The sequence below is a fragment of the Cyrtonyx montezumae genome, unplaced genomic scaffold (assembly GCF_038088225.1).
Source record: "Cyrtonyx montezumae isolate F1298 unplaced genomic scaffold, pur_monq_1.0 scaffold_12, whole genome shotgun sequence".
In the NCBI taxonomy this organism is placed as follows: Eukaryota; Metazoa; Chordata; class Aves; order Galliformes; family Odontophoridae; genus Cyrtonyx; species Cyrtonyx montezumae.
The window spans coordinates 1,440,682-1,464,505 of NW_027071848.1; the positions used below are offsets into that span (position 1 = coordinate 1,440,682).

The window sequence follows — 23,824 nt, forward strand, 5'->3', positions numbered from 1 at the left end:
GCTGAGTCCCGTTCTGGGCTCCCAGCACAAGAGAGGCCTGGGCCTCGCTCCTCCTTCCAACCTCCAGCAGCTGAAAGCTGTTATTTCCCTGGTTGTTGTCTTTCTCTCTCTTTCTCTCTCTCTTTTTTTTTTTTTTGCATCTGAAGCATTCACGTGAATGAAGTTCTGTTTGTGGAAAATTACATCACTTCAGCTGAAGGAGACTTCCTGCTTTTCTTTGTCTCATCGTCACATGACTGCTGTCCATTCGCAACGCGCTGGCTTCAGTATTTTGGTTTTTGCTCTTATCGGTGGTATCAGTGCTCAAGAGCTTGAGGGTTTGTGCACAGCATGGCTTTCTTTACCCCAGCCCACTGCTTTTGCCAAAGCACACAAAATTAAGGGGTCAGCTTGAGGAAGACATTATAGATACCTTAGACCAGGACCTGGGAACGAGCAACCCTCTGATGGTTGGACTACTTCCACTATCAGTGAGTCTATGAACCTCTTTCCAAAGGATTGGGATAAAATCCAAGTCCTCCCAAGTACACATGTGGTGATGGGCGACACCACTAATGCACACAGGTACCTGGCTCTGAAGGCAGGTGAGCTGGTGAACTGACAGGCTCGGAAGGGTAACCGGGGACAGATTTTAACCTCAGAAGGGCTTCTGGTGCTTATACAGCACTAATGATAAGATAATTCAGAGATATTTCAAACGTGACAACATAACGTACTAGCTCTGGCTGCAATTTAGTGCATGTTATCAGGTTTTTCATTGCTTTTCCCTCACTACGATGGATTCCAAGCTTGCTATTATTACAGCCATTACATGTTTGATTTTAATGGGGGGTGCCTGCAGCTGTCACAACGGGCTGAAAATATATTCTTTATGTCAAACTGCACGGGAGACATTTCCTCCTTGAGTCACTGACAGGTCACCTCCCCAAACCAATTAGCTAATTGTCTAATATCACTCCCTGAAGAGCAAGAGAAATGAGTGACTTGTGAATGAACTCTGCCCATAGAAAATGCTTGTTCTCTCTCCCTCCCTCCCTATTTTTTTTTAAACCTTAATTTAATCTGTCGGCCATTCCAACAAACGAGGCAGTGTGCCTGCCCATTCCTTGCATGTTCACTCTCTGCCAGGCTGTTTTATCTTTTTTTTAAGTGAAGAAGAATAAAAACTAATAGTGTTTCCTTGCTGGTATATATAGAAACTTGTTGCAGCTTGAGGGGGTCATCAGCAACCATCAGCTCATGCTTGGGTCCTAATCCTAAACCTGCTGATAGCTCCTTCAAAACCTCGTCAGGAGCTGAAGAAGCTATTGCTTAATGTAACCACACATCTGTGCCAGATTTGGCTTTAATCGGGGTTAGAAAGTATTACTTTATCCAGCAGAAGTGCTCCTTGTGTGAAGCCCCCACTTGTCTGCCAGCTTCATGAACATAAAGAAGAAAGGCTGCTGAGCTCTTCTGAACCCTGTGCATGCCCAGAGATACCTCCCATGCTGCTAGATGTTAACCAAAATCTCTGCTTGTCACCACTGTCACCATGTGGCCTCGACCTACTGCAATCCCCTGACCCCTAGGCCTATTTGCTAAGACCACTGAATCATGTTTGGCAACCTGATAGCCCTCTTTGGGGAGATGCTGGGCTCAGTGAGAGAAGTGCATGCTGCTCAGTGTGATTTTACTAATGCTAGCTAATGTTTTCTCTATCATAATGTCTGCTATAATGTCCTTATAGACAAACTAGTGAGATATGGGCTAGAGAACTGGGCAGAGAAGTAGGCCTCACTGGGGGCTGACTGGCTGTAAAGCATCTTTGTCCTCCAGACTGGAGCTCCTGTACACTGAGGAGATCCATCCCCTTTGCTCAGCGCTGGTGAGACACATCTCAGTGCTGGCTCCAGTTCTAGGCCAACCAGTACAAGAGAGACCCTGACATATTGGAAAGAGTCAATGCAGGGCCATCAAGAGACTGAAGGGTCTGAAGTTCCTCTGGAGGATGGTTTCCCTCATCTCGTTTCCAACATCTTCCTTTCAACAGCTCATCCCTTCCCTACAGTTGTGGCTCAAAATACAACATATCCACTTGAGCACCAAGTACCTGAACGTAAACATTCAGCCCATTACTTTGGCTGCTCTGTAACAGAGAAAAAAAGAACTATGGTTTGGCCAAAGCTGATCAAACTATCATTAACATGAAGCCTTGGCTTATGGGAATCCAAAAAAGATCAAAACAGTAAAGATCTAAATTTCCTGAGGTACTGCTCTAATGGAGGTGGTAGGTACTCAACTAGAGTACCTATCTGAGGTACTATTCAGATGGACAGAGATGGCTAGGACAGGGCCTGCTAATTCATTTTTTAGGGTTGGCATTCATGGGTTTGAAATAAAACCCACAGCCATCACAGAAGAAATGCCCTATGAAATGACATGCCTTGAATTTACTGGTCTTTTGAACAGTGGGGAGCGGAAGAAATAAACTGACAGCAGACAATATGATGTCTTGAGATCAGGAAGAAAATGAAAGGAGTGGGAGAAAATGAGAACGACGGTCCTCTTGGCACTGACCCAGCTGTTTGGTGGCTGCTCGTTAAACTGGCACCCTGAGGGTTAAGCACATTAGAAGTACCTGCCTTGACGCATTGTCATCCATTCCTTCTTTTTTTTTTTCCTTTGGAAAATGCTAAGTCACTCTATAGCAAGGGGCCAGGAGAGAGGTTGCTTAGGAACTAAATCGCTTCTCATTCTTAGACAGTGATTCTCACTGGCACGGAGGGAGACATGGAAGTGTTCAGGGAAAGAAGCCATGTTACATCAGCTGTGAGCAATGGGCTGTGGGGTCAGCCCCAAGAAGCAGACCAGAAGCCAGTTCCACTCCTCCATCCTTGAGACAACTGTCTGGGGCTCCTGCAAGAAACTACTAGGTTTGCTCCAAAAATAAACGAACAAGAAGAAGAAAAAAAAAGAAAAAAAAAAGAAAGAAAAGTATAAATTATAAAGGTTTGGTCAATGTCAGAAGAGGTGGTGAAGTGTGTCAGAGCTCCTGCTTTCCCCACGTCCAACTGGAGGAGGTAAGGATGTTTCAGAATAAGTGAGCCCAGGATTTCAAAATACTTCAGAGACCCAACAGACAGTGCTCATAAGAGTTCTCCTTTAGGTAAAAAACAAAACACCCTGAAAAAGATTCAGAGCTTTTAGGAAAAGTTAAAACCTTGCAGGGAACATCCTTCAGGATGAGCTATGGCAGCCCTTCAAGGAGAATCTGTGCCGATGAGGCTGCCCAGTCCCCGCATCATCTGCCCAAGAGAAGCTATTTTGAGGGAATCACATGAAGACAGACCGATGAGTTTACACTTTGGAGCTGATGAGGCAACAAAAGCTGCAGGAAGGAGTCGAATCATCAGATTTCCACTGTGTGTGCACTCGGGGAAAGGACTGAGCCATGCAGAAAAGCCTCGGAAGAGGCAAGGTAGGAGTGCAAGAAGTGAAAACCCTTTTCTCCTTCTCTGCTGAGGCAGCCCAGAAGCTCTCTGACAGCCCCACTGAAGATTTTGCACCATTAACGTTTGACATGAAACATGCCCAGCTTTCAGGCTCTGCAAGAGAGGAAATCCCCCATTTGCTCATCATTTCTATGCAATGTGTCAGCTGTTTCCAGAGCTTGAGGCAGGAGGTGAGGCTGAGCCAAAGGGATGTGCAGTTGATAAGGGTCCCACTGGCACTGCCCTGTCTCACATGCTATATAGCACCATAAAACAACCCTGTTTTGCTCACGTGCAAGACGATGTAACTTGGTGCTGCCAGAGATAAACTTGTTCCTGTGTTGTTTTCAAATGAGCATAGAATCATAGAATAGTTTGAGTTGGAAGGGACATCTGAAGGTCATCTGGTGCTACTCCCTGATGCCCATCTTCTTCTGACCTTCTCAAATGACTTCAGAGATCTATCTGCAAAATCACTCTAAAACCGTGATCAGTCCAAGATAATATCTTGCAGCACTAGACCTGCATATCCAACCTTGTCTCAGCTCTACTCTCTTAGTTTCCCCCAAAATGTTTAAAACAAGCAAACTAAGGAGGAAACCACCCCCTCCCCAACCCCAGCTAAGACAAAATTTTACATCCCACGATAATTTTCAGAAGTGGAGGAAAAGGTTGTAGAAGAAGAGAATAGAAAATCAGACTGGAAAGACATGGTAATTCTTTAAAGCATTTGTCTCCCTTATCCACACATCCCTGAACCCAACAGTCATCATAGAGTCACTAAGAAACATGGGCAGGAGGGGACAATTTGGAAGCTGCAGGACAATTTTGGTACTCTGCATTATCATAGAATCATAGAATCATAGGGGTTGGAAGGGACCTCAAGAGATCATTGAGTCCAACCCCCCTGCCAAAGCAGGTTCCCTACACCAGGTCGCACAGGTAGGCATCCAGGAGGGTCTTGAATATCTCCACAGGAGATTCCACAGCCCCCCTGGGCAGCCTGTGCCAGTGCTAGATCGCAGACTCTATCGTGAGGTCAAGCCACCCAACTGCATCCTTGCGCATGTCAATCCTGTACTGCTCTATGGAGCGTCACGGCTGAGTTTAGGACCTAGTGGATCTTGTGATGAAACATGAGATCACTTGCAAGCATCCTCTTCCATCCTGGAGGACTCAGATGGCAGGAGAATTGCTTGTTGAAGCAAAATTATTCCCTAATGGACAAAACAGAAGCTCACCAACCTGAATGTGGAAGGCATGAGGCCAATGAACTCGTCCTTTCCCCTACAGCTCCAACTGCCTCTCTCCTGGACTACATATCTGTGTGGGGCCATCATCTTTTAGCCCAAAGTAACCCACCGTCACAGCAAGCTCATGCACACTACAAAGCCTCCCAGGATGTGATTTGACTTACATCACTGTAATAAGATCAAATACACTGATTCACTTTACTATTAAATCATCATTTACTGTCCAAGCCAGAAAACAAAATGACTATCTAGAGAAAGAGCCCAAGGAGAATTCAGCTGGCTCTGGCACATGCTTAAAACGCAGTGGTATAAACCAGCTTACAAATCCTCATTTCCTCTATCTGGGTCAGGGAATTTTTGGTCAACACCACACGGATGTTGAGAAAGAGCAGACACAGCAGAGATTATGCATCCCTGCTCCTCTGCCTTCTGCAGCATCACCCCCAGGTGCACCTCACTCAGCTCCATCACATGGGCTGGGGACAGACATTGGAGCCCACCAGCTCGCAGGCAGTGCTGATTTAACTTCACAACTTGGTTTCAACAGTGCTTGCTGTGTTACAACGTGAAGGATAAAGTCAGAAGGAAGCCACCTGTGACCTTGATAACCCACTGCCCCACGCTAGACAGACACACAGTACTGTGGTTTTCTTTCCTGAATTGATGAATTCCTGTGTTTCCCTCTTTTCCTAACACTTCCTTCTCACCGACTGGCTCAGTACACACAGACAAGTAGGTTTTCATGCAATCCCTGCTTCTGGCCCTCACTTTCCCCTTTTTCACATGGGGACCAGGTCATGATGGAAGAGAAGGAATGCAGTGTGATGGGTTGGACTAGATGATCTCAGTGGTTTCTTTGAACCTGACTGATTCTATGTGGGAGAGGACATGGGGAACAACGGTAGCTCCATGCAAGGGCTCAGAAGAAGCTCTTAAAATCTTCCTTGACCTCTGTCATCCTCATGCTTATTCATCCGAAGAAACAACGAGAGAATGAAAAAAAACATAAATCCAGGCTGAATGTATTGCTGGGAGTACTCGCAATGTGCAGAAAAGATTTCCCTTCCTCGTGTTTACACAGCTCACACTCATCTGAAAGGCATCGCCCCCACCCTCCTCACGGGATTCCCAAGCTCTCAGACACCCTTGAAAAACAAGAAAATAAATAAATAAATAGAGGATGTAAAGAAAAAAAAAACCAACACCCAAAACCCAAAGCACCGCTCCATGAGCAGCACACTGCGAGGACACATGTTTTTCTCCTCACTTGAGTTCAACCTCCTCCACAATCTTTCCTTGAGCCAAATGTTCCTGAGGAGGAATGCTGGAAAAATCAATTCCCCCAGCACAGTGGGGTGGGGGCTGATCCTCTCCCCAGCACTGTCTGTAGGACATAGGCTGGGAAACAAGTGCCTATTGTCCATCATCAAGACTGAAAAGCAGCTCAGTGGGGTTAAAATACAATGAGAGTTCAGGCTTTGTGCCCCTTGTCTACCTTTCACCTACCTTGGTGACACAGTGGGGAAGGAGCAGAGTGTTGAGTGTTGCTGATTGACTTCATGGTTTCCAGGGCACGGCTGGAGTGGTTCAAAGCGAGCATTTGCCAACCACTGTAAGGTCCAAGTAGGGTGCAGTCATGGCCAGCCCCATCAGGGTACGCCGGCAGCTGATGCCCATCTGGTTTCCATGCTGCCTCCCATTCCCCACGTGGGATAAATCTGATTTCTCCAAGGCAACGTTTTCTGTGATCCTTGCGTGACATTTGTTGCACATATGCCAATTAATACTAATGAATATGCTAGCACTACTTCTGAAAGGATACACAGAGCGAGTGAAACAACAAACAGTGCTGAGGGAGGATGAGGAGAAGAAAAAGATAGCAAAGGAAAGCAGCAGAGTGGAGTTAACGATTTGAGGAACTAACGGCCCCTTTTCTACGACGTGGTTATGAATACTGAAAACCTCATTCAGAAATGCTGGAGAAACCCTACTAGGACACAAATTGCCCTGGCTGATTCCTTTAGGGCCGGCTTGTAAAAGGGCATTGAGCACAAGAATCCCCTCCTGTCTCCCATGTCCTTTTGGAGGATGAAAACCAACACAGAACCATGGCAGAAGTCCCCAGAGGCTAAATTCCAGCTGAGATGAGCAGCAAGAAAAACCGAGAGATGTGTGATGTGTATCCACCATGGAGCCCTTCCAGCATGATGAGGACCCCGAGCGCACATCGATCCGCTTTATTTCCAGCAGATGAGGCCTTCCCCAGTGTTAAAAATAAACTTGTGAAGGCTAAACTCAGTGGATCTGAGCAAGCTGAATGAATCCATCCAAGCCTGGTGCTTTTATCCTCTGTATCCTTTATCCTAAGCTGAGATAAAGCACGCAATTAAGGACAGTCCTCTTGACCCTGCTTTGAGGCACGTGCAATCACCCCTTTTTACAGTCATCTCCTCTCCTTCTATAGCATCTGCCACTACACAAGACTATTCAGTGCAATGGGAAGATGAGGTTTACCTCGACACTGAATCACAGAATCACTAAGGTTTGAAAAAACCTAAAAGCTCATCCAGTCCAACCGTCCACCTACCATCACCATCTCCCCACTAAATCATGCCCCTCAGTACAACATCTAAGTGTTTCTTGAACATCTCCAGGGACAGTGACTCCACCACCTCCCTGGGCAGCCCATTCCAGTGCCAACACACACACATATATCTTGTTTATCATCATCATGTGATATGTCAGCTAATCTCACTCAATTTGCACGGGAGGAGCTGTTTGGGATCATCCCTGGGTGGGTGCTGCCCAAAACACATCCCATGCAGCCTCTGGGAGAAGGCATGGTCTCCAACTCTCCCAGGCAGACCTCATAGCAGCCTTCCATATGTAAAGGGGCTACGGGAAAGCTAGGAGTGACTCTCTGTAAGGGGACATAATGACAGGGGAAGGGATAATGACTTTAAACTAAAAGAGGGAAGGTTAGGATTAGATATAAGGAAGGAATTCTTCACTTGGAGGATGGTGAGGCACAGTTGCCCAGAGAAGCTGTGGGTGCCCCATCCCTTGCAGTGCTGAAGGCCAGGCTGGATGGGGCATTAGGCTCCTGGTCTATGGGAGATGTCCCTGTCCATGGCAGAGGTTGGGACTGGATGGGTTTTAAGGTCTCTTCCAACACAACCCAACTCATTCTATGATTCTGTGGTTGTGGGAACGATATTAAAAAGGTCATTTTGCCATTGTTCATAAGTTCATAAGTTCATAAGGTTGGAAAGGACCTATAAGATCATCTAGTCCAACCATCCTCCTATCACTATCTCTACCCAACTACTAAATTAAGTCCTTTAGCACCTCATCTAAACGCTTCTTGAACAGCGCTAGGGATGGTGCCTCAACCACCTCCCTAGGCAGGCCATTCCAGTGCCTGACCACTCTTTCAGAAAAGAAATGCTTCCTGAGGTCTAATCTAAATCTTCCCTGGCGCAACTTGTGGCCATTCCCTCTTGTCCTGTCATTACTTATCAGGGAGAAGAGGCCTACCCCCTCCTCACCACAACCCCCCTTCAGGAAGTGGTAGAAAAAAAAACCAAAAAACAGCACTGCTCTGACACTGATACTCAACTGTTCATGATATTCCTCCGGCGCTGGAGGAAAGCACGGTGATTTCTATGCAAAAACGACGTGAGGCGAAGGCTGCTCTCTGGAAAAGTCAATGCATAAAACAGATTCATTACTCAGGGACACGTCCCTGCTGCTCAGCTGGAAGCTGTGGGGTTCTGGGAAGGAGCTCTGCCTTCTGATGTTTAAATCATTAGAACACAGACACTGCAGTTCTGAGCTCCCCATGGCTTTTTGGGGGTCATTTTGACAGCCTAAACCAGCCACTCAGCTGTACAGCAGCACCTTCTCTCGATGGATGGATCCCCAACAGGCCACAGCAGCCCAACACTCCGTCCTGAAGATTTAAGTTGAACCAACCCAGAACAAATCAGTGAGGGAGCATGTGGCTTCACTTCAGTGCCTTCCCTTACTAAATATCATAGAATCATAGAATTGTTCAGGTTGGAACAGACCGTCAAGATCTCTAAGTCCAACCTCAACCTAACCATACCACCCGAACTCTAACAACCCACCACTATATTGTGTCCTTGAGCACCATATACAGACAGTTTTTAAACACATTCAGGGATGGTGACTCAACCACCTCCCTGGGGAGCCTATCCCAAGGCTTAACAACCCTTTCTGTAAAGAAGTTTTTCCTTATATATAACATAAACCTCCCCTGGTGCAACTTGAGGCCATTTCCCCTCGTCTGTAACCTGTCAACAGTGAGAAGAAACCAACCCCGCTCTTGCTGCAATCAGCTTTCAGGTATTTGAGGAGTGCAATGAAGTCTCCCCTCAGCTTCCCCTTCCCCAAACCGAACAGCCCCAGTTCCTTCAGTCACTCCTCATAGCTCATATTCTCCAAGCCCTTCACCAGCCTTGTTATAAGCCTGATGGGGTTGTGAAACCTGCTCCCCACATCCATCCACTGAACCAGACGGTCTTTGAAGAGAGAGAAAAGAGCAGGTTTTTGAGAAGGTCAAGTGGGTAAATGGAGAGAACCACATTAGGGGCAGAGCTGAACCCCAATTCTACATCCAGCCAACTACCACTTGCAAGCTCAAGCCCCGAATCCACTCTTGCTGGTCTTTCTTAAGCAAGTTGCAAAAAAGAACTCAAGTGTTAAAAACTCCTGTGCTTCCGCACCGTAGGACCTGGGCTTTGATTACAGAATGGCAGAAAAGCACAGGAGAAAAAGAAATAAATCCTCCTTCTCGTTTGGTTTTATGAAAGCCCCTAGGTTACTAGAAGGACTTGTTGATCCTGGGATAACCTCTACATGACGTAGGGGAAATGGGGGAAAAAAAGAAGGGAAGATGAGTTAAAAAGAAATAAATTAAATATGGAAATTTAAGAAAAAAACACAAAAAACAAAAAACATCCACCCAGCAAATAAACAAAGCATTTCTAATAAACTGGAAATGTCATACTGCATCAGGAATCACAAGAACGAGCCCAGAAAGGTCCAAATGGCAAGAACACACTGTTAAAAACAGATGGGAAAAACAAGACAGGAAAGGTTGAGACCGTGTTTCTGAACTGCTGTTCCCAACATGGGTTTTAGGGATGATGCTGCTGTGGCTGGGGAAAAGGTGGGTGAAATACCAGCTGTCTGCATGGCCTGAGCAAAAGCGGAAACCTTAGAGCTGGGGGATGGAGGAACAAAGCTTCACGCCTAAATCCCTAATCAACAGCTTTGGAAATTTAGGTTTTGCAGCATGGGGATTGTCGTGGGCTTACAGAATCATAGGACTGTTTGAGTTGGAAGCACCGTTAAAGGCCATATGGTCCAACGCCAATGCAATGAACAGGGACACCCACAGCTCCACCAGGGGCTCAGAGTCCCATCCAGCAGGACGATCTGCTCAGTGCTGACCAAGCAGGTCCTCAGCAAGCAAACACAACGTGTTACACTCTGGGGAAAGGGGGCTGACAGCAGGGATCCACTAAATGTTAAGAATTAAGATAAAAGGAAGACCAAAACACTTGGAAAGACCAAGGAGAGCTGAGGAGATAAAACTCCTGATGACAGGCTTGTAGGATATATCAGATGGTATCAGCTATCCATCGATCCTGTCAGAGACTTTCCAGCCTAAAAACACACATACATGTAAAATAAAAAGCCTTCTCTGAACGTGTGAAAACAGAGCTGGAGCAAGCATAGCAATGGATGCAGGGAGCCCTGGTTGGGGACACACTTTCCAGGAGCTCCAACATGCCCAAGCCAAGTGCTGTTATTTATAGGAATAGGGGCTAGCCTGGAAGATCTCAAAAGATGTTGAAGTCAATGATCTGGAAGATCTCAAAGATATTTGTAAATATTAGGGTTTGGCTCAGGTGCCTTTCTATGCGGGAGACGAAGAGAGGAATACTTTCCAAAGCTCAAACCAATGCTTTCTATGAGATACAATAAATTCAGCTGATTCTCTTTATTATTTTGCATTCCTTCATACTCTGGGTTCCAAGAGATGCCTAAACATCTGAGCACGCAGGCTGTCAGCACAACGTTTCTAGCCCGGCAGGAAGTAGGAGCTATCTCCAGGGAGAGCCTATTTTTGGAGGTCTAGCCAGTTCCAAACCGAGCCTTCAAACTTTTGCTTGTTATTATTCAGATGAAGGCAGCAGAGCGGGAGAGCCGAGGCATTCCCACAGAAGCTCACACTGCTTCTCACACTGCCGACGTCTCGGTGCTGCACGGAGATGCCATGACGGGTGTGGGATAGGTTTGGAAACTCTTGGGTGTCATTCTTGGGGGTTTCTAAGGTCCTGAGCAGAGATGGGGTAAAGCTGTCTTCCAATGTCAAAACAGGAGTTCTTAATTACTGCGTGCTTGCACGAGGCCAAAGCGGACGGAGAGGATTCCTGTCCTCTTCACCCCAAGCACTCCGACCAAACCCCTTGTATGGAACAAAGGATTGCACTACAGTAGCTTTGCTACTCAGCACCACAGTGATATTAGCACGGAAGCAGTAGGGCACCCCAGAGCCACGCTGCTGAAGAATGGCATTACACAACATTAAATGCATCATCCTTTTTCTTTTTTTCCCTTTTCCAACTCTTATTTTATGTGTCAAACCAACGGATTTAATAGCCATCCTTAGCAAATTCCTTAAGATTAATAAGTCAAAACAGAAACACCAGGTAGTATGCGACTAAAAAAATAAAATAAAATCATACTAAAATCCCTTTGGCTGAATTTAATACCTATTAGAACCCGCAGTCACGATGGAAATGTATTTATAACTGCAAACCTCCACTAAATTATCTTAACAGCCTCTAGCTGTTGCTCTGATAGCCAAAACAGCCCAGAAAATTACCAGCTTGCTGTACAAAATTATACATGTCACTATTACACCGCGTTTTAGCCCCAGACACACTAAAGCAAGGTGAGATTTACTCTTGTTACCCAAGTGAGTTCACATGTGTACACCGAGTAAATCCTCTGTCTGCTGCTGCAAGGCACAAAGCCACGGTGAGCACAGCACCAGCAACACGGGCTCGGCTTTCCCCCTCCTTTCCCATGTCTGAAGGGCTTTCCGCTCATCAGATCCTCCATTCTGGCTGTCAGCCTGAGCTTTCCAACAGGCTGAATCCACTCCTTGCCTTTTCTCGTTGATTATAGGATCTCAGGATATCCCGAGTTGGAAGGGACCCATGAGGTTGACCCTGTCCAACTCCTGGCTCCGCATAGGACCTCCCAAAATTCAGACCCTATGTCTGGGAGTGCTGACTGCAAGGAAAGGCAGATGCGTGGGGTTTCTCACCAGGAGCACAGACTGAGAAGAGTGGGACCAATGACTTCCAGAGCACCTTTCCAACCCCAACCCATGGGTGGGATGGAGTGTTGAAATGGGTGAGAAGATAGGACTGAAGGATGCTGGTGGATGCTGATATCCAGTTCCCAGCTCTCTGAAAGCCTAAGTCAGTTCACACTTACATTGCCTATTCATAAAACAGAGATAGGAAAGACCCAAATGTGCCAAGAAGGCCATTTCTCCTTCAGAAACCTGTTGGATGTCCAACTGCTCACCCTCTGCTAAACTGGGATGAGCAATGATAAAATCCTTCACACTTGTATCTCATCTATGTGCTGTAATGCCAAGATAGTGTAATTTTCAGGTTAGATGGATAATTGTCAGCGAGAGAGCTGAAAGTGCAAGGTGTAAAAAGACAGGGGAAGAAAACAAACCCAAACCTATCTCATGCTGACTGCCTTTGGGTACAAAGGGATACACTCACGAGTGGCTTGGGTTGGAGGGACACCTTAAGTCCCAACCAGCTCCAACCCCTGCTGTGGGCTGGCTGCCCTCCCCCCAGCTCAGGCTGCCCAGGGCCCACCCATCCTGGTCTTGAGCACCTCCAGGGATGGAGCACCAACAGCTCTCTGGGCAGCAGCGCCAGGGCCTCCAAGTAAAGAATTTCCTCCTACCGCATTACCTAAATCTCTCTTTTTATAATAATAAATGATAAAAAAAAGCATGCAAACGACCTTCCCCTCTGCACAGAACCCATCCCAAAGTGCTCCTTGGAACGCCAGCACATGATGCATCGCCTGCATGCGTGCCAGCTGGCTGTGCTGATTTGATGCTAAAACGAGTGCACTGATTGATTCTGAGCTGAAGCTTCAGCCAATGTGTTTTGCAAGAGTTGAAGACAACAGCCCGGTCCTTTCCAGCCCTCTCCTGGGTTGCTCTGCAAAGGGTGCAATTCAGGAGCTCAAATGGCAGTGGTGGGAGAGGCTCAGTGCTGGATCTTGCTGGTCCCAGACCAACAACGCAAGCTGAGTTGTAGGTGGGAGTTCTCCAAAAGGTTTTGTGAGCCTGAATGCCTGTGACCAGCTCCTTTTCTACACTTGATGGCAAGGGATCAGAAATGCCCAAATCCTCAGTGAAAAGGGAATCAACATGGGCTCTGAGCTGGGTCCAAGATCGCATCTCCCCAATGGATCACATCATCACAGACCCCACGCCCCATCACATGGGGTCACATCACACTGTGGCCACACGGTGTGTCACCAGAGCCCAAGGCGCCTTGGTGATGTGCCAAACGCTTTGAGGCACCCCATGAAACATCCCAGCAGCCAAAGTGGGATGCCTCTGCATGGATGGCAGCCCCACGTGCTCTGCCAGGCCCCTCTCCCATTCACTCCCTCTGGAAGGTGGCTGTCCCTCGCTGTTTTGCAGACCCGTGGTGTACAGCTTTCCCAGGCTCCTAATCGCTCTCCTCGCCCTTCTGCAAAGAGCCTGGTGTCAGGGGTCCACCCACACACATTTCTGCAGGATAAAGTCCCGATTGCTGGCAGGAAGGCTCTGTGCACACACAGATGGCTCAGAGCTCCAACCCCAATTTCCAGCCTCCTCCAGGGAGCAGCCCTGCATCGCTTCTCAGCATCTGCCCGGCACCAACAGGATCACCCCGAGCCCTGCTCTCCCTCCGCTCCCCGTGATCACCCTCAGCCCAACTCTCCTATTTGGTCTTATATTTCGTAATCCTATTTATTTTACGCCTTCTACCCCTGCTCTGAGCCAGTTGCAATCACGCACCACTCTCTGTCTGCACTGCTGCTGTCATTACAGATAATACACGTATTATATATAGGTAGGGATGGGCTCAGCTGCCAGCCCTGCTCCCCTCCTCTGCCACCCCAACCCTGCGCCCTGACCCCAAAACAATGAGCCCTTCTATTCCCCTCCGCCCTGCTGGAAACTCCGCTCTGACGCTACGTGCAGCAGTCAGGGGCTGGAGGAGGCAGGGAAGGGAGAACACAAGCCTCAAGTCAGCGATTCTTCCTCTGTCACAGCAAATGACATTTTCCTGGGAGCTTCCTATCTGGAGGGGGCTATTTAGGAACGACACAGAGAGCTGCAGAAGAGCCGGAATCAAAGGAGCTGTGTGCAGGACTGACGGCGTGGGAGCAGCATGGCTATTTTTGCCATAAATACGCTGGCATGGGTATTTGTTGGGTCTGCCCCTTCCTGCTCTGGATGGATCTCAAGCCCACAAGCTATAGGGAGGAAGATGTGGGTCTGCTGCGGTGCTCTACATCAGGGAGTTGAGAGAGACTTTGAAATGGAGAGGCAGCGGTGGAGTACTGAATGCCTGAGCTGAATTTGGTCCTAAACCTTCCCTTTCCTTGTTGGGTGTTGCATCCCTGGAGGTGCTCAAGGTCAGGTTGGAGACCTGGTGGTGGCAGCCAGCCCTTAGCAGGGTGTTGGGAATGGACAGGCACTAAGGTCCCCTCCGACCCAAGCCAATCTGTCGTTCTGTGTCACCAGGAAAAGCCAGAAGACACCTCAGTGCCACCAGGAAAGAGGAAGACAAGGCAGGTTTACCAATCAACTTTGGGAATGAGACGATCCCCATTTGGGTATGGCATTAAGTGTCTGCTAAGCAAGCCAACTGACATCCTTTGGCAGCAGTAAGAAAGTCCACAGGGATGTTGAGAAAGTCAGGGTGGAACCTGAACAAGCAGCTGTGATCATCAGCAAAACTTAATCACAGAAAATCTATGAGATTCAAAGACCACAAATCTTTGACTCAAATGTTATTTCCATCCTACCATATGGATGCAGGAGCTGGAACACCACCAACGAGATGTCTAAATGCCTTCCAAAGCAAATGCCTTTGGAAAATACCAGGTTTAAACGGAATATGATGCATAACAAGTGCTGAGATGCCATTAGGACAGCGTCCTAGAGTAACCCATGAGACACAATGGAAGCATTCCAGGTGCCCAAAAGGTGCTGGAAAGGAGAAGAAAAATAAACAAATAAATAAAACCATCAGAAAGTCCAACCAGAAGAGATCTCTGTTAATACTTTACAGGGAAAAAATAGAGATTGAACACACAGGATTTAAACCTACTGAGGCCATGAGAAGAAGGGGCCAGAGCAGAGCTGGCAAAGCTTGCTAAGAGGAAGAAGCAATTCAAATGCTTAATACAGAAATGTGTCTAAGAGCTGTTCTCAACTGGTCCAGTTGCACAGCCAGACTGAAACTATAAATAAAAACGTCCAGTATCTGGCCCCAAAGCAAACCTCCCATCCTGAGCAGGCATCAGTCTTGGGTGAGAAATTTCACATTTGGGCAGAGACGTTCATTTCTAGGTATTACTGTCATGCAGACTGATGCAACATTTCCCAGATCCTTCCAACCTCCTCCAGGAAAACTGTGCAAGAGCTCAGAAAGAGGGAATCAAATACGAAAGGACAAATCCAGAGACGAAATCCCCCCACAGGTTGCTGGCATCAAATTATTCCAGACTCATTGGAGAAACAGGCACCACTGGCTATCCTACGCAGCAAGAAATACACGCTTCCAGCGCTCACATTTTCCTCCCGTTCTCTAAAGGCACAGCTCATAAGCTGAAGATGATTATGAGTTCTTTTGGACTGAGGTTGATGTTTCATCTTTATATATATGTATATATTAACGTCCTTAATTTAATTTATTTGAACTACCAGCTCTGCCCACTGTGATCCCAAACTCCAAAAGCATCCAATCATAACGAGTTATTAGCGTAGCATTGTAAACAACTCATTTCTAATGCCAAAGGCTTCTCAGCATGGATGAAAGTGGAAAAGTCAAGCAAAATCCCAAAGTTTTCCCTGCTCCTCCCTGCACTGCTCTGCTCTGTGCTGGGAAAAGCGCAGTGGTGATGCCCAGAGGTCAGCTGGCATGCAGTCAAGAAGAGAGAATTTTCTTCCTCAAGCTGCTCTTCTTTAAACTGAATTACAGGACACTGGTAAGCTGTAGGCACCAAATGAAACACTGTGAGGCAGATGTGCTCCTGGCTTATTCATGAAACTCAAACAGTGCATACTGCTGATGTGGGGCTGAGTCTCTATTTGCTCAGATCCTTGGGATCAGGATGGGTCTGTGCCATGGAGATGGGCTGGGCTGTGCAGTACAGCAGCAAAAGAACTCAGAAACCTATTTCAGCTCTGACTGCTCCCTGTGTGCCCTTCCCAAGGTAGGAAAGAAAGTGCTGCACCGCTGGCTGCCCTAAGATCCAGCTGCAGCATCTGAGTGTTACAACAGGGGAACAAGACCTAGGGAAGCCCTGACTCAGCTAGATGGGATGAACTACCTGAAGGGAGCTTGTAGCAAGGTGGGGTTTTGGCCTCTTCTCTCAGGTAATAGTGATAAGACAAGAGGTAATGGTTTTAAGTTGCACCAGGGGAGATTCAGGTTGGATATTAGGACAAATTTCTTCTCAGAAAGAGCGGCAATGCATTGGCACAGGCTGCCCAGGGAGGTGGTAGAGTCACTGTTCCTGGAGGTGTTCAAAGACAGTGGAGATGTGGCACTGAAGGTCATGGGTTAGTAGGTATATGGTAGGAGTGGGTTGAGAGTGGGACTAGATGATCTTAGTGGTTTAATGACTCTATGATCTAATTAGAATCACAGAATCACCAAGGTTGGAAAAGACTACAAGATCATCCAGCCTCCACTTATCACTAGCAGTTCTTTCTAAATCACGTCCCTTAACACAGTGTCTAAATGTTCTTTAAATACCTCCAGGGTCGGTGGCTCCACCACCTCCTTGGGCAGCCCATTCTAATGCCAGACCACTCTTTTGGAGAAGAAGTATTTCCTAGCATCCAGTCTGAATTTCCCCTGGTGCAACTTGAAGCCATTCCCTGTAGTCCTATCACTAATTACAAGAGTGAAGAGGCTGACCCCCAGCTTACTACAACCTCCCTTCAGGTAGTTATAGAGAGTAAGAAGGTCTTCCCTCAGTCTCCTCTTCTCTAGACTGAACAATCCCAACTCCCTCAGTCGTTCCTCATAGGGCCTGTGCTCCAGACTCCTCAACTACTTCAATTATTCCAAGTCAAGCTTGATTTCCAGCTGGGATGGCACTGAACACAAGTTCAGTCAAACCACCGACTCGCTCTATGCCTTGGATTCCCCATCTGACCAAATCCTTCTGGTAGATAAGGTCTTGTTGATCTTCCAACACAGAATCACAGAATCCTAGGGGTTGCTGGGCACCACTGAAAAGAGCCTGGTCCCTTCTACTTGACTTTTGTCCTTTAGCTATCTAAATAGCATTGATAAGATCCGCTTTCAGTCTCTCCTCCAAGATGAACAGTCCCAGTTCTCTCATCTCTTCCTCATAAGGGAGATACTCCAGGCCCCAGGTCATCTTCGTGGCCTTCCACTGGACTCTCTCCAGCAGTTCCCTAACTTTTTTGGACCGAGCAGCCCAGAACTGGACGCAGTATTCCAGATGTGGCCTCAGCAGGGCAGGGCAGAGCGAGAGGATCACCTCCTTCGACCTACTGGCCACGCTCTTTTAATGCACCCCAGGATAACGTTGGCCTTTTTGGCCACAAGAGCACACTGCTGGCTCAAGGCCAGCACCAAGTGCTTTGTGTCCAAATTCTGGTTTCCTCAGCTGCTACTGTAATCCAAATAAATAATATTTGCTCTGCCTTTGAGTCAGTACTATAAATTATGTGCTTTGGTCTGGTAAGCACTATTACATCATCTCTTGCATCTAACATTCTCCAGAAGAAAATAAAGGTTTGATATCACTTTTGCTATCTTCCAAAGGGAAATGAAGCAAGCTTCCCAAAACACTTTCCTCAAGTATTGTTTGTGGTTCTTAAGTCCAACCTGTGTTTTTCCACCATCCTCACAGCTACTGTGGACTTGGCCAGGACCACTGTCCAGCTCTGAAGTCACAACGTGTCCACAAAGGAGAGATGTCAGCCAAACTGTCTTGTAAAGACATAGCACCAAGTTCACAACACAAATACTTTACCTCCTTGGGCATGTCTCTGGGCTCAGCCTGATCAAACCAGTTGGAGGCCCAGTAACAGAGGAGCTGCCTTAGCACAACACATGGCTGTTTACATCGGTCAAAAAATAAAATAAATAAATAAAATAAAAAATATATATATCAAGGGCTATCCACCAACTGCATGGGGAACTGTGCTAAAGCAGCTCCATTGCTTCCTAATTTGGTGTCTCCATGTTGCACTGTGCCACAGATATATAGGAAACATTGGCTTGGAGGCAGCTCTGGAGGTTTCTGGTCCAACTCTGTGAGGTGGGACTAGATCTCCAGCCAAGCCCTGAAATTCTCCAAAGCCAGAGGCCCTGCAGCCTCTGTGTCAGCTTTACCTTCTGCACCACGACCTCGTTAGGGAAGAGGCAGTTTGTTGCTGTTGCTCCTTGCTTTGCCATTTACCACATCCAAGAAGAGTTTGGTTCCACCATTCCCTGAACTACCCTTGAAGCAGGTGAAAGTTTTAGGCGAAGAATCACAGAATCATGGAGGTTGGAAAAGATCTCTAACTCATCTAGTCCAACAATCCAGATGATCGCCACGAAGAGCATCACAATGAGGATATACCACCATCAAACTTACCCCAGGAGGAGCTATAGACCTTCTCCCAAGGAAAGCTGTCCCATGAGAAGGTTGCAGGGAAGAGGCTGTGTATTTTGACTCATCAGTAATGATGCGGTGGAGAAACAAGAGAGAGGGAGCACGATCCTTGGGCAGTGTTGCACAAGAGAGGTGGTGCTGCCATGGCAAGGGGAATGCACCCTCTGACCTGCAAAGCTTTCTCTGGAAGAGTTAAGTGCTCATCCCTCCTCTGAATCATGGGGCAGACGACAATGGCCCAACCTTCTGATGGTCCTTTTGAATCAAGGTTGTACATTATAGGGGAGGAGCAGGGCGTAGCAAGGCAGCTTGACAGCTGGAATCACAGAATCATGGTGTATCCCAAGTTGGAAGGCACTCATGGGGATCATCTGTCCCCACACAGCACCACCCAAACCCAAACCTGATGTCTGAGAGCAATGTCCTAATCCTCCAAATGCTCTGGCAGCTCAGTGCCGTGCCCACTGCCCTGGGGACCCTGTTCCACACACACTGCCCTTTTTCCTCACACCCACCCGACCCCCACGTGTACCCGTAAAGCCTCTTTGCTGTCCCTATGAATTCAGGCTCTAAACCCCTAAACTCACCCAAACCAACACTGGAAAGGACTTGGAGAATATTTATTCCACTGCCTCACAACAGGTGCTCCCGAGGCACCACTTGGACAACCTGCTCTTTCAATCTTCCACCAACGGAGGCTCCGAGCCCATCCCAAACCATCTGTTCCACTCCTCACAGGCAGAGCTTAGGGTTTTTTTTCCTAACACTATTTCCCTTGCTGCAGCACTTCTTGGCCTCCCATTGCTGGCTGCAGACAACAGTTTACTCCCTTCCCCTTTGCAGCTACCTTTGACATGCTCAAGGACTGTTATTTCTCCTCTCATCCACAGACTAAACAATTTCATTTCCTTTAGCCCTTACACGCTTTCTAGGTTTTTGTTCATTTTTTTGGTGCAGGAGTGTCTGCAACTGTTTCCTATTTTCAGCAGAGGGGAGCACTGTGAGTTAGGCACAGCCAAACACAGCAGCTCTGCACTGGAGAAGAAAAAGAGGAGCTCAGTTTGCTTAGCAGCCATCTCTTAGCCTTTCACTGCAGACTTAAAAGGATGTCCTTCCTTCTCCCCTTCCCCCAAAATTAGCACCTTGCCAGCGTGGGCGAAATTTTGGTACCCCAATCATTTGGGGAGCCTAGCACCTCTTTGCACTACATCTTCATCCTCCATCTGCTTCCCTTGTCCACACCCTATGTCCTTATTTTGTGAGGATTGTTGTGCAGCTTCATGTGGGATACTGAGGATCTACTTCAGGGACCAAAAGAAGCCCTTCAGTGGGAGGCACTCGAGAAATAGGGCTGCAGTATTTCAGCAGATCACCCCACTGCATCCCTTAAGCTCTTCCCACTGCGTAGGAGAGACAGCAAGCCTTCAGACGACCTTCAGATGTCTGGATATATGGAAAGGTTTTTTACAATAAAGGTGGTGAGGCACTGGCACAGGTTGCCCAGAGAGGTGGTGGTGCCCCATCCCTGGAGACACCCAAGGTCAGGTTGGATGGACTCTGAGCACCTGATGGAGCTGTGGGAGTCCCTGTGCACTTCAGGGGAGTTGGACCAGATGTCCGTTAAAGGTCCCTTACAATTCATGTGATCCTATGACCTTGAGCAGACCGCTCCTGTATGATGTGAAGACGACCACTGCGGCACCAAGCCAAATGCTCCCCTCGGTTAAAACACTGGGAGAAAATGCAAAGCCTTAGAAGACTGCAAAACCAGCACAAGATAAAAAGGTTTTGCTTTCAGAGGAATCGTAGCTGCACATCTCCAGCCAGACAGAAAATACACCGCCTTCACGGTACATAAACACACAGGCAAAGCACGCTGATTTAACGGCAGCAAACTCCGAGCTCCTCAACAGCAGTTCATTTCTGCATTGCCTTTCTACAAGAGCCCACCCCAAACCCAGCTCTGCACAAAGAGGACTGAGCTCCCGTTGTTACCCACGTGGGGCTGGGAGACGACGGGCGGTGCTGAATCCATGCGGGCCGGCACACCGTGCTCATCCATCATGCAACAAAAGCCAGGGGGGTTGGTTAGGGACTGGATTTTATGTATGTATATGTATGTATGTATATTGCATGGGTGCTTTCAGGAGGAGATGGAGTTAAAGGACGGTTCTGTGCTCTGTGGGTGCATGGAAGGAGATCTTTCCATTCATGAAAGTCAGAAGGGGTGAAGGTACTCATATGTTTGCCTTGAAAAATACCCAAGCTGATCACTGATGGAGCTTGGCATCCCAAACAGAGCTGAAGTATTGGTATTTTGGTACCTCCAATGCTTTCGACCTTCAAGAGTTTGCTTGGCTTCTCCCCTGGGAACATCTACGGGGCTCATCCAAGATCACAGCCCAACAGACCGAGGCCCCAAGACCACACATGCCCCAGTTACAAAGCAAGAAAGAGGCACAGATCATTTCAACCTTGAAGCAGTCATCGTTTGATCTGGTGGACATCACGGCACGGAACAGAAACTCCTGACCCTGATATTTCCCCCAAGCAAACCCCTGATTTGAGACCATAACCAAAAATCATAAAACCATGACAGATGCACGGATCAGGCACAGAGAAGGGCTCCCTGCCCCACAGACCATGGATGGGCACTATTAAGAAAACTGAGCATCCTCCCCTCTTGCCCAAAGATCTCCTTGAAAAGTAAAACCAAAACAAAGCCTTACACAAGCACAGCCCTTCCAAGGGCAGCTCCAGCAACACGCCCATGGGCAGACATGCACGTCTGAAAACAAATAAATCCATCATCTTTCCCCATGTCGATACAGACAGAGCAGGAACTTCAAACCCAATTAGCAGCATCCTGCAGCTCGAGATTCCTCTTTTAACTGAGAAAAGCAGCAAAGCTTTCCTCCGGAGTAGGTACAAAAGCCACCGTGGGGGTTTTTTTGTGCTTGGAAAATCAAAGTCTGACCATGTGTTTTTGTTGTAGGTTGCACAGGAGCGGTGCTGTCAGCTCCAGAATCACAACCGCTGTCGGAGAGAACCATCTGATCATTTGACCTCTAGATAATGCTATTAGTATTACTACAGCCAAAAAAAAAAAAAAGCAAAGGGATGGGAGAAAAACGGGACCTGAAAGATCAACCGGGCTCCAAACCCCGACCAGTGGGCACGGCTGCAGAAGGGATGGAGCACAACGGGTGACAAACGTCCCCAGACCCAACCCACAAGGCAAGAAGCCAACACAACCCGCTCGACTTGAGGGGAAGTCGGTGCCCAGCGATCCCCCCCGTGCTCCATCTGCCCAGCAGCGCTTCCTGCCCCACGGCGCTGCGTGGGACGGCCGGGCGCATCCCACCGCGACCGCGCTTCCTCCGGGGAGCAGGGAGGGGGGGGAGGGAAGGGGGGAAATAAGGATGTTTTGGAAACGGAGGTGGCTTGCAAAGCACTTTGGGGTGTACGTGGATGAGAGGCGCTCCTTATGCACGTCGCTAATGAGCGGGTCACGCCCTCACGCGCGGCGCTGAGCAGATTGATGCTGGAATGCCGGAGCACAGGATGCACATTCAGGAGGAGAGCTAATGATGTTTGATGAGTTAAGGCCACCGGTGACTCAGGATCGGCAATTAGTTGATTTCTGAGGGAGGAAGGTGCTTTGCTCCATTAAGCTAAAAGCATCCTCCACAGCTCAGCGTGCACAAAGTCAGACCGTCCATCTCCCAGCAATGCCTGCGTGCATTAGGGTTTGGACAACAACAGCCATCCGCATCTTTGTCTCGGTACATTTGGGGTTGGATTCCTTCCTGGCTTCACCCCCACACCTCGAAGGGGTGCAGGCATTCTGGATAGGGTCAGACGCAGGGAGATGCAGCCCCACTGATAGGGCTGCTCCTGTTTTGGGGGAGGCTGACAGCACTGCTGCTGTTGACTGCTCTGCCTTTGCTCTGGGGGAGGCTGGAAAGCTCCCAACCTTACATTCCCTTGTAGAATGGGACCAACGATCCACCTCCCTTTGAAGGGTGCACAGCAGTGCCTCCGTCACTCGACACCAGGCAGGTGGATCCCCCCAAAAAATACATCCAGGGAAAAGAGATGGGAATGAGGTCCCCACGAAGGGAGAGCATCCACGGGCGGAGGATGAACGTCCCCAGGAAGGAGAGTACCCAACCAGGAGCATCCTCACGACCTGATGATGGGATGTGCCGAGTCATAGGGTGGCAGCTCCTCCAACCCCGCACGGAGCCCGTCAGGCAGAGGAGGGCTCAAAGAACAGTTATTTCTTTCAACGAGCAGTGGAGAGTGTGACAGAGGCGGCATTTGGACCCTCTTTTACAACTTCCTCAAAATGTTTTGATCTCAGCCGCTAATGGCACAAAGGGCGATCCGAGCTCGACTGGGGCGATCTTCAAAGCGTCAGAAAGGAATCGCGGGAGGGGAGGGGGGAGGGGGAGAAGCGACCGTTATGGGGTGCGAGGAGGGAAGCGGAGATGCTTCACCTTTACCCCTGGGGACAAAGGTACCCCAGAAGAAAGGCTGTGCCTGGAGGGCCGTGCCAACGAGAACCCGATGGAGGGGACCCGGAGCTCAGAGCTGTCCCCGCAGCACGGGGCGGCTCCGATGAGAGCGGGTGTGGGGCACGGAGCCAACAGCGGACAGCAGGTGCACGGCTGCTGGGTGAGCAGCTCCCATCCCCATCCCCGTCCCGATGTCCATCCCGATCCCCGTACCCCCCACCCCACCCCACCCCACCCCACCCCATCCCCGTATCTCCATTCCCTTCTCCTCACTCACGTATCGCCTCAACTTCTTCTCCGGCGGCGACTTTCGGAGCCAGCCCGAACACACCACCTCTCCACCTCCGCTCATCTTGATGGAAAAAGGAGAGGAGGAGAACCGAGAACCGGGAGCTGCCTCCTCCCGGGGCGCTCAGCGCCCGCAGCGCCGGCCCGGGGAGGAGGGAGCCGGGAGGGAGCGGGCAGGGCCGGAGCAGGGGAGGGAGGGAGGGAGGGAGGGAAGGAGAGAAGCAGGGAGGGACCGGGGGGGACACGAGCACCGCCTCCCCCCACCGCTCGCCCGCTTCCAGCAGCGGCT

The 23,824-nt window shown here is 48.6% G+C and overlaps 1 protein-coding gene across 1 annotated transcript in view; it reads right to left on the reverse strand.

Moving 5' to 3' along the window:
* The window catches only part of GAB2 (GRB2 associated binding protein 2), an 85,160-nt gene extending 61,542 nt beyond the window's left edge, over positions 1-23,618 (reverse strand). Inside the window, exon 1 of the mRNA XM_065729922.1 lies at positions 23,525-23,618. Within this exon, the coding sequence (XP_065585994.1) occupies positions 23,525-23,599 (75 nt within the window). The 5' untranslated portion in view covers positions 23,600-23,618. The remainder of the gene's footprint in view (positions 1-23,524) is intronic.
* Positions 23,619-23,824: the final 206 nt, after the last annotated feature.